The sequence below is a fragment of the Mixophyes fleayi genome, chromosome 4 (genome assembly GCF_038048845.1).
Source record: "Mixophyes fleayi isolate aMixFle1 chromosome 4, aMixFle1.hap1, whole genome shotgun sequence".
Classification (NCBI taxonomy): Eukaryota; Metazoa; Chordata; class Amphibia; order Anura; family Limnodynastidae; genus Mixophyes; species Mixophyes fleayi.
The window spans coordinates 333,061,978-333,078,843 of record NC_134405.1 but is presented as its reverse complement, the minus strand read 5'-3'; the positions used below and the strand labels follow the sequence as shown (position 1 = coordinate 333,078,843).

Sequence of the window (16,866 nt, the reverse complement as noted above, 5' to 3'; positions counted from 1 at the left end):
GTGTAACGTGATATTAGGGAGCTAAACCTCTCACGGTCCTGGACATTAGTCGTACAGCTCTTTACAGACATGGTGGGCGGCCCTTAGAAGGGCCTTTGTGGTTTGTAATGGGATAGACAAAGAAATTAGCCTCCGAATCCGTACAGAGTGCGACCCTGACGTTTCAGGGCATACACGACATCCATGGCTGTGACAGTCTTTCTCTTTGCGTGCTCTGTGTAAGTGACGGCATCACGGATCACATTCTCCAGGAAGACCTTCAGGACACCGCGGGTCTCCTCGTAGATGAGCCCAGAGATGCGCTTCACACCTCCCCTACGAGCTAAACGACGGATAGCTGGTTTAGTGATGCCCTGGATGTTATCACGGAGAACCTTCCTGTGCCTCTTAGCACCGCCTTTCCCGAGCCCCTTGCCTCCTTTACCGCGTCCAGACATGATGTAACTTTCAGTCAAAAATGTTCCAACTGATACAGTTTAGCTGCGCAACAAGCTTCTTTTATGCAGCTGGGTCGGACCTGATAGGGGACATAAGAGGAAGGGGGCGTGTCCAGTAGGCAGCGGTTCTTTGTACGTTGTGTGACGCGGGCTTCGGTTCCCCCCTTATCACTGATTCGCTGAGCGCTCAACCGTTTGCGAATTTAAAATTCCCGCTCAGTCGCTCCTATTGTTTGCAGTGTATAGCTTACGAAGTAAAGCAATTTAATGTCTCCTTTAATTGATCGATTGTACATGGCTGTGTGCGCGGTTTTTGGTTGTTTGACTGCATATTATGTAAATGTAAAACATTCTAGTGGTTTAAGCTACAAGATAATCATTATGATAGTTCACAATGTAGTATTTGTAGTAAAAACCCAAAGACTAATCCTCTACAAAGTAAGCTGAGCAAAATATGTTCGCTGGCATCTGTGTACTTCTCTGGCTTTATCAAATTCCTTCTCTTAATTATTTTTCAACACCAAGAGCAGGGTGCTGGGCATAGTTGAGATGTATATTTAGTCTGCTTGCAGCCTCTCATGCCCATATTGAAGGTACCTTGACTCAGCACTGTCCATTCATTCTGTAACACAGGCTGCAAAGTAACAAACACATATTACTATATATTATTTTTAATTAATTTTATAGCTTGAGATCTCTCAAGATACATAAACAAGTTTTTGATCACAAGTCAAACTGCATCTTACAGTGGTCTCCACCTGCACACAGTGGATACAGACATGTTGGGGGTAAACCAATATACATGAACAATGCAGCCTTCAGTGCAACATCAATTAATTAGGAACAAGAGGAATCTCTGTACTTCAGGCCTCAGTGGTCACTACCTACTGGTCACTTGATATCTTGTATTCTCATGAATATTAGTTCAGGAAACAACATGGCTGCCTCACTGCATACATGAAGGGTGTAATTTAAAGAGGACCTGTCATGTTTTACAAGCCTGTTTCACATGGGAGTGATCAACATACTAAGAACATACCGAGCAGCGATCTGTCCCTCCAGATGAGATCAACATGTCAGCCGGGCTGTTTACCACACTGGCCGGGTTGTTCAACGTGATAACCACCAACACCATGGAAGCAATTGATTCTGGAGGGACAGTCCTGCCGTCCCACATTTAAGGACTTTTGTCCTGATTCGGTGACAGTTGGGAGATATGTCCCACTGAGTGATGCCCCTTCAATGTCACAAGTACTAGTGGCCGGTGTGTGCAGCACCTAAGGGATGTTTTTAGGGGAGCAGGCTGGGGACGTCCCAGCACTTCCAAAGCCAATGGGGCATATTTAAGAAAGCACAATAGTGCTCTTACCGTGAAATTAAGGTCCCTCTGTGTCCTCCGCATATTTATAAAGGGTGCATCGTAGCAGATATCGTGGATATATGCTGCTTTGCACTCCTCTACGTTTTTGGGAGCAGTCACCGAATAGTATGGTGACTTCTCTTGGCCGTAATCTAACATGTTCCGAAAAAAACTATTTTTTGGGGGGAAACTTGTCTTGATAATGTACGCCAGCTGAAGCTGGCGCTTATTATCATAAATGTCAGATTTCAGTGCTGTCAGATTTCAGTGCTGTCAGCTCTGGTCCGAAGAGCAGAGCTGGACAGCGCATGTGTGGAGGGATCACATGACCCCTCGCTGTCATTCACCGCTGTCTCTGCAACTATAGTTGCAGAGACAGATCGGGGATGTTTTTTTTTTGCGCATGTGCAGTTTTTCGAACTGCACATGCGCAGTTCCAGAGTAAAGAAAAATGAAGAACACCTGGAGGAGATCCGTGGACACCGCATTCGGAAGAGGCGGGGTAAGTGTGATTTTTTTTTATCACAGGAACAGCAGTTTATCGCAACTGCTGCTTCTGTGATCCGTTTTTAATAAATCTGAGAAATAGTTCAATCCTTATCCATGCGATAAGGATTGATAACTATTGTTCATTTTTGCCGATGATTGATAAATGTGCCCCAATGTGAGGTGACCATGGCCCTTCCTTGTGCGCACACAATAACACTTTATTACATTACCTGCTTCCAATTCCTTCCGCCTTCTATCCAAACTACATCTCCCAGAATGCAGCTCGGCATTGACAAGGGTTGCCGGGAAAGCGGGCTCTATAATAAAGCGGACATCTCAGCCACAAGTAGCTTATTGGACAGCAGGTGGCGATGTTGTAATACTAAACTAGCTGAGAAGTAATTTCTCTCATGAATGGTGTTTCTACTTTATAACGTGTTTGTTTCAAGTTTCACAAGAACTTTATAAGCATTAAAGCACCATTATAAAATTAAACAACACTTTTTTTTCCATTTAAAAGCAAAGTAATATAGTTTCAGAGACGACACAAAACAGGAGAGGAAGGGTTTTAGTATCACATTATTTATACTAATTTCATGTTTAAGAGGTATAGAAATACTCTTCTAGTTTTTTTCTTCCCATTAATTCACTGCTAAATCTAAATATTGTATTTACAATTTTTATCACTGAAATAAATAAAAGTTTAATTCGGGCTGCATTTGGATGGACCATTGATGAGGCTGAAGAATACACCATCATACCCAGACCACCAAACTCTCCTTTACTGAAATTCAAAACTGAGGGAAGAGATACACAAATTAAACTGTTGCGGTACTGTAAGTCTCAGTGTAGAAGGGTATCCTGAGGAAGACAGCACTGGAGCCAACAAGGAGGTTAAAAAAGAAGAGGATTCTGCTTACTAGACCTCTGATCAAGGGCAGGTAAGTCTGGGCTCCCGTACGCTCTCACCGGGATTGACAACAGCGAATCTGAACATGATAGCGGTCAGCCAATCAATGACCAGCCAGTCCCGGCTCTTAGTCGACCATTTGAATTTTGCTGAGTCCAGCGCAGCCTGAAGAGGACAGAGTCACTTCAATCAATTTCAGCACCGAACAGGAGAAGAGGCACCATTGGCTGGAAGGACTGGAAGAAGTGGAAACGGTTGGAGAACATCTGATTCCTGCGCGGAGCAGGTAACTATGATTTACATAATGTGGGCACATCTATAGGCACTAGGACCGTGGAGTAGATAGTCATGTACAAGGCCCGGGGGCTTTTTAGGTGTATTTCAAGACATTAATATTTGGGGTACAATTGGCCAGGCCATGACCCTGGGGGCCGGGGTGGATTCAGGCTTGGAGCCTGTCCTGCATTTATTAGGTTTAGAGCCTAGGTTGGGCACGTGAGTCAGGCTTAGAGCCTGTAGCCATATAATAATTTGGCACTATGCCTACGTCTGTATCACCACTAACCACCAGGGACTGTTCCCCTCGCTCGTAAGATCCGTTTAGAGATACGTGCCCACTAGCATAGAATCCACTGTCACCACCATGTTTACACCAAGCTGTCCGCATGTAAGTAAGAGGGGTATACGCACTGTTACCCCAATTGTACTATTTGTGTTTCTGTGTTTTGCCCTCACAGCTGCTGAGAAGCAGAGTACACGGCCATCAAAGAGACATGACGCTCCAGGTGAGTGGTCTCTGTCTTTGCTGTTTGTTTGTTCTTGTGTGTTTTGTGCTGGTTTCTGGCAGGGTGTTTTGCCGATCGGTGCCTATGGATAGGTAGAACCTGAGTATGGCAAGACCGTGAGGAATCAAAGATAATTAATACACCCCCATGTGGTGCCTGTTTGCGGATATCCCTGTGGTCAGAGCTGGATTAAGGTTCTGGTGGGCCTGGGGCACTTAAGACAGGGGTGTCCCCTATTGTCTGATATGGTCTTCATTTTAGACAAATAAACAGGCAATACTGTGTGCACTACTGATAGGTGCACGCATCTCTGATATCACGAGCAGTACAGTGTGAAGCAGGACTTACCTCCCCACTGTCCTTGCAGACAGACCAAATTCTGACTAAGCGAGACAGTCACCCAAATTCTGCGCTGCCCCATCATCTTCAGGACAGTTGGCAGATGGTCGTGCTCTCTCCTACCTGATCTTGTCACATTCCACCACCTGCGGCTGCTGGTGTCTTTAGATCAGTTGCTGCTTGTGTGGATTCTGGGATGTCGGGGCCCTATATGGGGGGGGGGGGGGGGGGGGGACGGGTACATAAAGTTTAGGAGTCCCCAAACAGTTCCATTAATAAATCCATAGCACCCCCTTTAATAATTAGGCCTCCCTCCCTGCAACCAGCCCTACATTTGAAATTAAGTAAAATGAATACAATTCACATTTAATAAAAAGGGTGTGCACCGGCCACTTTTAGTGTTTTGAGTTCTGATTAGCTTTAGGTTTTGGGTTCTGATTTGTTTTGCCAAAACACCCGACTCAAGGTTTTGGTTCTGATTTAGGGTTTTCGGCTCTGAATTTTTATTTTTTTTTAAGAATAAAAACTGTTTTTTTTTTGTTGTTTTTCACTCCTACGCTATTATTAACCTCTATAACATTCAATAACAATAATTTCCACTGATTTCCAGTCTATTCTAAACACCTCACACCTCTCAATATTGTTTTAAGGCCAAAAGGTTGCACCGAGATAGCTGGATGTCTAAGCTAAGCGGCACAAGTGGGCGGCACAAACACGTGGCCCATCTAGTAGTGGCACTGCAGTGGCAGACTGGATGGCAGTTTGAAAAACTAGGCTCCAAAGAGCACATAATGCCAAAAAAAGAGGTGCAAGATGGAATTGTCCTTGGGCCCTCCCACCCACCCTTATGTTGTTGAAATAGGACATGCACACTTTAACAAACCAATCATTTCAGCGACAGGGCCTACCAAACAACTGTGGCTGAAATGATTGGTTTGTTTGGGCCCCAACACCAAAAAAGCTATTCATCTCTCCCTGTACAAACTAAACAGGCTCTACTGAGGCAAGATGTCGTCCTCATCCTCAACCTCTGATTCCTCTCCCCCTACAGTGTGTACTTCCTCCTCCTCCTCACACATTATCAATTTGTCCCCGCTGGACTCCACAACCACAGGTCCCTCTGTACTATCTGGAGGGCAGTGCTGTACTTGATTGAGGAATTGATAATTCATTTTTATGAACATCATTTTTTTTAACGTTCTGAGGAAGCAACCTCCTTCGCCGCTCACTGACCAGGTTCCCCGCTGCGCTAAAAACTCTTTCCGAGTACACACTGGAGGGGGGACAACTAAGGTAAAATACAGCCAGTTTGTACAGGGGCTTCCAAACTGCCTTTTTTTTCCTGCCAGTAAGAATATGGACTGTGTGACATGTCTACTTGGATGGTGTCAGCAAAGTAATCCTCCACCATTTTTTCATTTGTGACAGCATCCAATGCAGCTGATCGAGATTGTGTTGGAAATTGACGAGGAGGGTTTTGCTGGTGTGCATACATCAGGACCAAGGGATTTAGGTGTCCCTAGACTGCTGACGGTCCTAGCCACAGTTCCTGAACTAAACACTGAATTATGAAGGTTATTCAGGTGACATATGAGGGAGGGTGTCCCTAGGTGGCCAAGATCCTTACCCCTGCTTAATTGAGCTTTACCTATGGCCATACATTTCTTGTCCGGATTGGGATATAAATAATTCCAGACCGAAGAGGTGGATTTCTTGGTCTTCTGGCCAGGCATGACAATGGGCTTTTTCTTCCCATGGACAACAACTGTCCCCCCCCCCCCCCTGGTGGCTCATTTAAGATAACCAATTCAGCATCCTCCTCATTAAGTTCCTCCTCAGCGCCAGCTACATCAATATCCTTATCCCGGTGTACAACATTGACATCTTCATTATCCAAACCTGGATCTACACTGTGGGTGATCCTTCCAGCATATGCAGAGGGCGTGCTGCAAATGGTGGTAGGAGCCACCTCTTCCCGTACAGTGATGGGAAGGTCAGGCTTCACAACCACTAACACCCTTGGACTCGCCTTGGGGATTTGTGATGTCATCTGTTTAAAAGGCAAAGTTGTTTGCTGTGCTGTTGATGACAGCTTAACTCTCTTAATTTTTTTTTTGGAGGGGGGGGAGGAGGAGGGCTTAGATCCTTGGGTGAAGCTAAATCATTTATCCTTAACACGGGCCAGGGCCTAAGCCGTTCCTTGCCACTCTGTGTCGTAAATGGCATATTGGCAAGTTTACGTTTCTTTTCAGATGTTTTTAATTTCCTTTTTTTGCTAATTTTAGTGAACTTTGGGTTTTTGGATTTTACATGCCCTCTACTAGGAGATTGGTAATCGGCCTTGGCAGACAACGTTGATGGCATTTCATCGTCTATGTCATGACTAATGGCAGCAGCTTCAGCATTAAGAGGAAGTGGGTCTTGATCTTTCCCTACTTTATCCTCCAAATTTGTGTACTCCATTATAGTTTAATTTCTGGTACCAATATTTCTGGCCTGCAAGAACAGTGAGCATATTTCAATTTTGCATAATATTTCTGGACTGCAAGAACAGTGAACGTAGGAAAATATTGCAGTACTAATATTTCTGGACTGCAAGAACAGTGACCGTGAGTAAATATTGCAGTACTAATATTTCTGCACTGCAAGAACAGTGAAAGTATTTTAATTTTGCAGTACTATTATTTCTGGACTGCAAGAACAGTGAACGTAGGTAAATATTGCAGTACTAATATTTCTGCACTGCAAGAACAGTGAAATTATTTTAATTTTGCAGTACTAATATATCTGGACTGCAAGAACAGTGAACGTACGTAAATATTGCAGTACTAATATTTCTGGACTGCAAGTACAGTGAACGTACGTAAATATTGCAGTACTAATATTTTTGGACTGCAAGAACAGTGCATGTAGGTAAATATTGCAGTACTAATATTTCTGGACTGCAAGAACAGTGAACGTACGTAAATATTGCAGTACTAATATTTCTGGACTGCAAGAACAGTGAACGTACGTAAATATTGCAGTGCTAATATTTCTGGACTGCAAGTACAGTGAACGTACGTAAATATTGCAGTACTAATATTTTTGGACTGCAAGAACAGTGCATGTAGGTAAATATTGCAGTACTAATATTTCTGGACTGCAAGAACAGTGAATGTACATAAATATTGCAGTACTAATATTTCTGGACTGCAAGAACAGTGAACGTACGTAAATATTTCAGTACTAATATTTCTGGACTGCAAGAACAGTGAACGTAGGTAAATATTTAAGTACTAATATTTCTGGACTGCAGGAACAGTGACCGTAGGTAAATATTGCAGTACCAATATTTCTGGCCTGCAAGAACAGTGAACATAGGTGTATATTGCAGTACTAATATTTCTGGCCTGCAAGAACAGTGAACATATTTACATTTTACAGTACTAATATTTCTGGACTGCAAGAACAGTTAACATAGGTAATTATTGCAGTAATAATATTTCTGGACTGTAAGAACAGTGAACGTATTTTAATTTTGCAGTACTAATATTTCTGGACTGCAAGACAAGTGAACGTAGGTAATTATTGCAGTACTAATATTTCTGGCCTGCAAGAACAGTGAAATTATTTAAATTGTTGGTACTAATATTTCTGGACTGCAAGAACAGTTAACATAGGTAAATATTGCAGTACTAATATTTCTGGACAGCAAGAACAGAGAGCATAGGAAAATATTGCAGTACTAATATTTCTGGACTGCAAAAACAGTGAATGTATTTTAATTTTGCAGTACTAATATTTCTGGACTGCAGGAACAGTGATCGTAGGTAAATATTGCAGTACTAATATTTCTGGACTGCAGGAACAGTCACTGTAGGTAAATATTGCAGTCCCAATATTTTTGGCCTGCAAGAACAGTGAACATAGGTATATATTGCAGTACTAATGTTTCTGGACTGCAAGAACAGTGAACGTAGGTAAATATTGCAGTACTAATATTTCTGGACTGCAGGGACAGTGACCGTAGGTGAATATTGCAGTACTAATATTTCTGGACTGCAGGAACAGTCACCGTAGGTACATATTGCAGCACCAATATTTCTGGCCTGCAAGAACAGTGAACATAGGTATATATTGCAGTACTAATATTTCTGGACTGCAAGAACAGTGACCGTAGGTAAATATTCCAGTACTAATATTTCTGGACTGCAAGAACAGTGAACATAGGTCTATATTGCAGTACTAATATTTCTGGCCTGCAAGAACAGTGAACATATTTACATTTTACAGTACAAATATTTCTGGACTGCAAGAACAGTTAACATAGGTAATTATTGCAGTACTAATATTTCTGGACTGCAAGAACAGTGAACATAGGTAAATATTGCAGTACTAATATTTCTGGACTGTAAGAACAGTGAACGTATTTTAATTTTGCAGTACTAATATTTCTGGACTGCAAGAACAGTGAACGTATTTAAATTTTTTAGTACTAATATTTCTGGACTGCAAGAACAGTTAACATAGGTAAATATTGCAGTACTAATATTTCTGGACTGCAAAAACAGTGATTGTATTTTAATTTTGCAGTACTATTATTTCTGGACTGCAAGAACAGTGAACGTAGGTAAATATTGCAGTGATAATATTTCTGGACTGCAGGAACAGTGACCGTAGGTAAATATTGCAGTACTAATATTTCTGGACTGCAGGAACAGTCACCGTAGGTAAATATTGCAGTACTAATATTTCTGGCCTGCAAGAACAGTGAACGTAGGTAAATATTGCAGTACTAATATTTCTGGACTGCAGGGACAGTGACCGTAGGTAAATATTGCAGTACTAATATTTCTGGACTGCAGGAACAGTCACCGTAGGTAAATATTGCAGTACCAATATTTCTGGCCTGCAAGAGCAGTGAACATAGGTATATATTGCAGTACTAATATTTCTGGACTGCAAGAACAGTGACCGTAGGTAAATATTGCAGTACTAATATTTCTGGACTGCAAGAACAGTCACCGTAGGTAAATATTGCAGTACTAATATTTCTGGCCTGCAAAAACAGTGAACATATTTACATTTTACAGTACTAATATTTCTGGACTGCAAGAACAGGTAACGTATGTAATTATTGCAGTACTAATATTTCTGGACTGCAAGAACAGTGAACGTAGGTAAATATTGCAGTACTAATATTTCTGGCTTGCAAGAACAGTGAACATACGTAAATATTGCAGTACTAATATTTTTGGACTGCAAGAACAGTGCATGTAGGTAAATATTGCAGTACTAATATTTCTGGACTGCAAGAACAGTGAATGTACATAAATATTGCAGTACTAATATTTCTGGACTGCAAGAACAGTGAACGTACGTAAATATTTCAGTACTAATATTTCTGGACTGCAAGAACAGTGAATGTACATAAATATTGCAGTACTAATATTTCTGGACTGCAAGAACAGTGAACGTACGTAAATATTTCAGTACTAATATTTCTGGACTGCAAGAACAGTGAACGTAGGTAAATATTTAAGTACTAATATTTCTGGACTGCAGGAACAGTGACCGTAGGTAAATATTGCAGTACCAATATTTCTGGCCTGCAAGAACAGTGAACATAGGTGTATATTGCAGTACTAATATTTCTGGCCTGCAAGAACAGTGAACATATTTACATTTTACAGTACTAATATTTCTGGACTGCAAGAACAGTTAACATAGGTAATTATTGCAGTAATAATATTTCTGGACTGTAAGAACAGTGAACGTATTTAAATTTTGCAGTACTAATATTTCTGGACTGCAAGACAAGTGAACGTAGGTAATTATTGCAGTACTAATATTTCTGGCCTGCAAGAACAGTGAAATTATTTAAATTGTTGGTACTAATATTTCTGGACTGCAAGAACAGTTAACATAGGTAAATATTGCAGTACTAATATTTCTGGACAGCAAGAACAGAGAGCATAGGAAAATATTGCAGTACTAATATTTCTGGACTGCAAAAACAGTGAATGTATTTTAATTTTGCAGTACTAATATTTCTGGACTGCAGGAACAGTGATCGTAGGTAAATATTGCAGTACTAATATTTCTGGACTGCAGGAACAGTCACTGTAGGTAAATATTGCAGTCCCAATGATTTTGGCCTGCAAGAACAGTGAACATAGGTATATATTGCAGTACTAATGTTTCTGGACTGCAAGAACAGTGAACATAGGTAAATATTGCAGTACTAATATTTCTGGACTGCAGGGACAGTGACCGTAGGTGAATATTGCAGTACTAATATTTCTGGACTGCAGGAACAGTCACCGTAGGTACATATTGCAGCACCAATATTTCTGGCCTGCAAGAACAGTGAACATAGGTATATATTGCAGTACTAATATTTCTGGACTGCAAGAACAGTGACCGTAGGTAAATATTCCAGTACTAATATTTCTGGACTGCAAGAACAGTGAACATAGGTGTATATTGCAGTACTAATATTTCTGGCCTGCAAGAACAGTGAACATATTTACATTTTACAGTACAAATATTTCTGGACTGCAAGAACAGTTAACATAGGTAATTATTGCAGTACTAATATTTCTGGACTGCAAGAACAGTGAACATAGGTAAATATTGCAGTACTAATATTTCTGGACTGTAAGAACAGTGAACGTATTTTAATTTTGCAGTACTAATATTTCTGGACTGCAAGAACAGTGAACGTATTTACATTTTTTAGTACTAATATTTCTGGACTGCAAGAACAGTTAACATAGGTAAATATTGCAGTACTAATATTTCTGGCCTGCAAGAACAGTGAACGTATTTAAATTTTTTAGTACTAATATTTCTGGACGGCAAGAACAGCGAGCATAGGTAAATATTGCAGTACTAATATTTCTGGACTGCAAAAACAGTGAACGTAGGTAAATATTGCAGTACTAATATTTCTGGACTGCAGGGACAGTGACCGTAGGTAAATATTGCAGTACTAATATTTCTGGACTGCAGGAACAGTCACCGTAGGTAAATATTGCAGTATCAATATTTCTGGCCTGCAAGAGCAGTGAACATAGGTATATATTGCAGTACTAATATTTCTGGACTGCAAGAACAGTGACCGTAGGTAAATATTGCAGTACTAATATTTCTGGACTGCAAGAACAGTCACCGTAGGTAAATATTGCAGTACTAATATTTCTGGCCTGCAAAAACAGTGAACATATTTACATTTTACAGTACTAATATTTCTGGACTGCAAGAACAGGTAACGTATGTAATTATTGCAGTACTAATATTTCTGGACTGCAAGAACAGTGAACATAGGTAAATATTGCAGTACTAATATTTCTGGACTGTAAGAACAGTGAAAGTATTTTAATTTTGCAGTACTAATATTTCTGGACTTCAAGACAAGTGAACGTAGGTAATTATTGCAGTACTAATATTTCTGGCCTGCAAGAACAGTGAACGTATTTAAATTGTTTAGTACTAATATTTCTGGACTGCAAGAACAGTTAACATAGGTAAATATTGCAGTACTAATATTGCTGGACTGCAAGAACAGTGAACGTAGGTAAATATTGCAGTACTAATATTTCTGGCTTGCAAGAACAGTGAACATAGGTAAATATTGCAGTACTAATATTTCTGGACGACAAGAACAGCGAGCATAGGTGAATATTGCAGTAATAATATTTCTGGACTGCAAGAACAGTGAACATATTTTATTTTGCATAATATTTCATGACTGCAAGAACAGTGAACATAGGTAAATATTGCAGTACTAATATGTCTGGACGACAAGAACAGTGAGCATAGGTAAATATTGCAGTACTAATATTTCTGGACTGCAAAAACAGTGAATGTATTTTAATTTTGCAGTACTATTATTTCTGGTCTGCAAGAACAGTGGACGTAGGTAAATATTTAAGTACTAATATTTCTGGACTGCAGGAACAGTGACCGTAGGTAAATATTGCAGTACCAATATTTCTGGCCTGCAAGAACAGTGAACATAGGTGTATATTGCAGTACTAATATTTCTGGCCTGCAAGAACAGTGAACATATTTACATTTTACAGTACTAATATTTCTGGACTGCAAGAACAGTTAACATAGGTAATTATTGCAGTAATAATATTTCTGGACTGTAAGAACAGTGAACGTATTTTAATTTTGCAGTACTAATATTTCTGGACTGCAAGACAAGTGAACGTAGGTAATTATTGCAGTACTAATATTTCTGGCCTGCAAGAACAGTGAAATTATTTAAATTGTTGGTACTAATATTTCTGGACTGCAAGAACAGAGAGCATAGGTAAATATTGCAGTACTAATATTTCTGGACTGCAAAAACAGTGAATGTATTTTAATTTTGCAGTACTATTATTTCTGGACTGCAAGAACAGTGGACGTAGGTAAATATTGCAGTACTAATATTTCTGGCCTGCAATAATAGTGAACGTAGGTAAATATTGCAGTACTAATATTTCTGGACTGCAGGAACAGTGATCGTAGGTAAATATTGCAGTACTAATATTTCTGGACTGCAGGAACAGTCACTGTAGGTAAATATTGCAGTCCCAATATTTTTGGCCTGCAAGAACAGTGAACATAGGTATATATTGCAGTACTAATGTTTCTGGACTGCAAGAACAGTGAACGTAGGTAAATATTGCAGTACTAATATTTCTGGACTGCAGGGACAGTGACCGTAGGTGAATATTGCAGTACTAATATTTCTGGACTGCAGGAACAGTCACCGTAGGTACATATTGCAGCACCAATATTTCTGGCCTGCAAGAACAGTGAACATAGGTATATATTGCAGTACTAATATTTCTGGACTGCAAGAACAGTGACCGTAGGTAAATATTCCAGTACTAATATTTCTGGACTGCAAGAACAGTGAACATAGGTGTATATTGCAGTACTAATATTTCTGGCCTGCAAGAACAGTGAACATATTTACATTTTACAGTAGAAATATTTCTGGACTGCAAGAACAGTTAACATAGGTAATTATTGCAGTACTAATATTTCTGGACTGCAAGAACAGTGAACATAGGTAAATATTGCAGTACTAATATTTCTGGACTGTAAGAACAGTGAACATATTTACATTTTACAGCACAAATATTTCTGGACTGCAAGAACAGTTAACATAGGTAATTATTGCAGTACTAATATTTCTGGACTGCAAGAACAGTGAACATAGGTAAATATTGCAGTACTAATATTTCTGGACTGTAAGAACAGTGAACGTATTTTAATTTTGCAGTACTAATATTTCTGGACTGCAAGACAAGTAAACGTAGGTAATTATTGCATTACTAATATTTCTGGCCTGCAAGAACAGTGAACGTATTTAAATTTTTTAGTACTAATATTTCTGGACTGCAAGAACAGTTAACATAGGTAAATATTGCAGTACTAATATTTCTGGACGGCAAGAACAGCGAGCATAGGTAAATATTGCAGTACTAATATTTCTGGACTGCAAAAACAGTGAATGTATTTTAATTTTGCAGTACTATTATTTCTGGACTGCAAGAACAGTGAACGTAGGTAAATATTGCAGTAATAATATTTCTGGACTGCAGGAACAGTCACCGTAGGTAAATATTGCAGTACTAATATTTCTGGACTACAAGAACAGTCACCGTAGGTAAATATTGCAGTACTAATATTTCTGGCCTGCAAAAACAGTGAACATATTTACATTTTACAGTACTAATATTTCTGGACTGCAAGAACAGGTAACGTATGTAATTATTGCAGTACTAATATTTCTGGACTGCAAGAAAAGTGAACATATGTAAATATTGTAGTACTAATATTTCTGGACTGTAAGAACAGTGAAAGTATTTTAATTTTGCAGTACTAATATTTCTGGACTTCAAGACAAGTGAACGTAGGTAATTATTGCAGTACTAATATTTCTGGACGACAAGAACAGCGAGCATAGGTGAATATTGCAGTAATAATATTTCTGGACTGCAAGAACAGTGAACATAGGTAAATATTGCAGTACTAATATTTCTGGACTGCAGGAACAGTCACCGTAGGTAAATATTGCAGTCCCAATATTTTTGGCCTGCAAGAACAGTGAACATAGGTATATATTGCAGTACTAATGTTTCTGGACTGCAAGAACAGTGAACGTAGGTAAATATTGCAGTACTAATATTTCTGGACTGCAAAAACAGTGAATGTATTTTAATTTTGCAGTACTATTATTTCTGGACTGCAAGAACAGTGAACGTAGGTAAATATTGCAGTACTAATATTTTTGGACTGCAGGAACAGTGACCGTAGGTAAATATTGCAGTAATAATATTTCTGGACTGCAGGAACAGTGACCGTAGGTAAATATTGCAGTACTAATATTGCTGGCGTGCAAGAACAGTGAACGTAGGTAAATATTGCAGTATTAATATTTCTGGACTGCAAGAACAGTGAACGTAGGTAAATATTGCAGTACTAATATTTCTGGCCTGCAAGAACAGTGAACATATTTAAATTTTTTAGTACTAATATTTCTGGACTGCAAGAACAGTTAACATAGGTGAATATTGCAGTAATAATATTTCTGGACTGCAAGAACAGTGAACATATTTTATTTTGCATAATATTTCATGACTGCAAGAACAGTGAACATAGGTAAATATTGCAGTACTAATATTTCTGGCCTGCAAGAACAGTGAACGTAAGTAAATATTGCAGTACTATTATTTCTGGACTGCAAGAACAGTGAACGTATTTTAATTTTGCAGTACTAATATTTTTGGACTGCAAGACAAGTGAACGTAGGTAATTATTGCAGTACTAATATTTCTGGACTGCAAGAACAGTGAACGGACGTAAATATTGCAGTACTAATATTTCTGGACTGCAAGAACAGTGCACGTAGGTAAATATTGCAGTACTAATATTTCTGGACTGTAAGAACAGTGAACGTATTTTAATTTTGCAGTACTAATATTTTTGGACTGCAAGACAAGTGAACGTAGGTAATTATTGCAGTACTAATATTTCTGGCCTGCAAGAACAGTGAACGTATTTAAATTTTTTAGTACTAATATTTCTGGACTGCAAGAACAGCGAGCATAGGTGAATATTGCAGTAATAATATTTCTGGACTGCAAGAACAGTGAACATATTTAATTTTGCATAATATTTCATGACTGCAAGAACAGTGAACATAGGTAAATATTGCAGTACTAATATTTCTGGACTGCAAGAACAGTGAACATAGATGTATATTGCAGTACTAATATTTCTGGACTGCAAGAACAGTGACCGTAGGTTAATATTTCAGTACTAATATTTCTGGACTGCAAGAACAGTGAACATAGGTGTATATTGCAGTACTAATATTTCTGGCCTGCAAGAACAGTGAACATATTTACATTTTACAGTACTAATATTTCTGGACTGCAAGAACAGTTAACATAGGTAATTATTGCAGTACTAATATTTCTGGACTGCAAGAACAGTGAACATAGGTAAATATTGCAGTACTAATATTTCTGGACTGTAAGAACAGTGAACGTATTTTAATTTTGCAGTACTAATATTTCTGGACTGCAAGACAAGTGAACGTAGGTAATTATTGCAGTACTAATATTTCTGGACGGCAAGAACAGCGAGCATAGGTAAATATTGCAGTACTAATATTTCTTGACTGCAGGGACAGTGACCGTAGGTAAATATTGCAGTACTAATATTTCTGGACTGCAGGAACAGTCACCGTAGGTAAATATTGCAGTACCAATATTTCTGGCCTGCAAGAGCAGTGAACATAGGTATATATTGCAGTACTAATATTTCTGGACTGCAACAACAGTGACCGTAGGTAAATATTGCAGTACTAATATTTCTGGACTGCAAGAACAGTCACCGTAGGTAAATATTGCAGTACTAATATTTCTGGCCTTCAAAAACAGTGAACATATTTACATTTTACAGTACTAATATTTCTGGACTGCAAGAACAGGTAACGTATGTAGTTATTGCAGTACTAATATTTCTGGACTGCAAGAAAAGTGAACATATGTAAATATTGTAGTACTAATATTTCTGGACTGTAAGAACAGTGAAAGTATTTTAATTTTGCAGTACTAATATTTCTGGACTGCAAGAACAGTGAACATATTTTATTTTGCATAATATTTCATGACTGCAAGAACAGTGAACATAGGTAAATATTGCAGTACTAATATTTCTGGACTGCAAAAACAGTGGATGTATTTTAATTTTGCAGTACTATTATTTCTGGACTGCAAGAACAGTGAACGTAAATAAATATTGCAGTACTAATATTTCTGGCCTGCAAGAACAGTGAACGTAGGTGAATAAGTACTAATATTTCTGGACTGCAAAAACAGTAAACGTAGGTATATATTGCAGTACTAATATTTCTGGCCTGCAAGAACAGTGAACGTATTTAAATTTTGCATAATATTTCTGGACTGCAAGAACAGTGAACGTAGGTAAATATTGCAGTACTAATATTTCTGGCCTGCAAGAACAGTGGACGTATTTTAAATGTTGAAC

The 16,866-nt window shown here is 38.8% G+C and overlaps 1 protein-coding gene across 1 annotated transcript; it reads right to left on the bottom strand.

Moving 5' to 3' along the window:
* Positions 1-125: 125 nt before the first annotated feature.
* On the bottom strand, positions 126-437 carry LOC142150872 (histone H4). The gene has a single exon (XM_075206045.1). The coding sequence runs from the start codon at positions 435-437 to the stop codon at positions 126-128; it is 312 nt and encodes a 103-aa protein (XP_075062146.1).
* Positions 438-16,866: the final 16,429 nt, after the last annotated feature.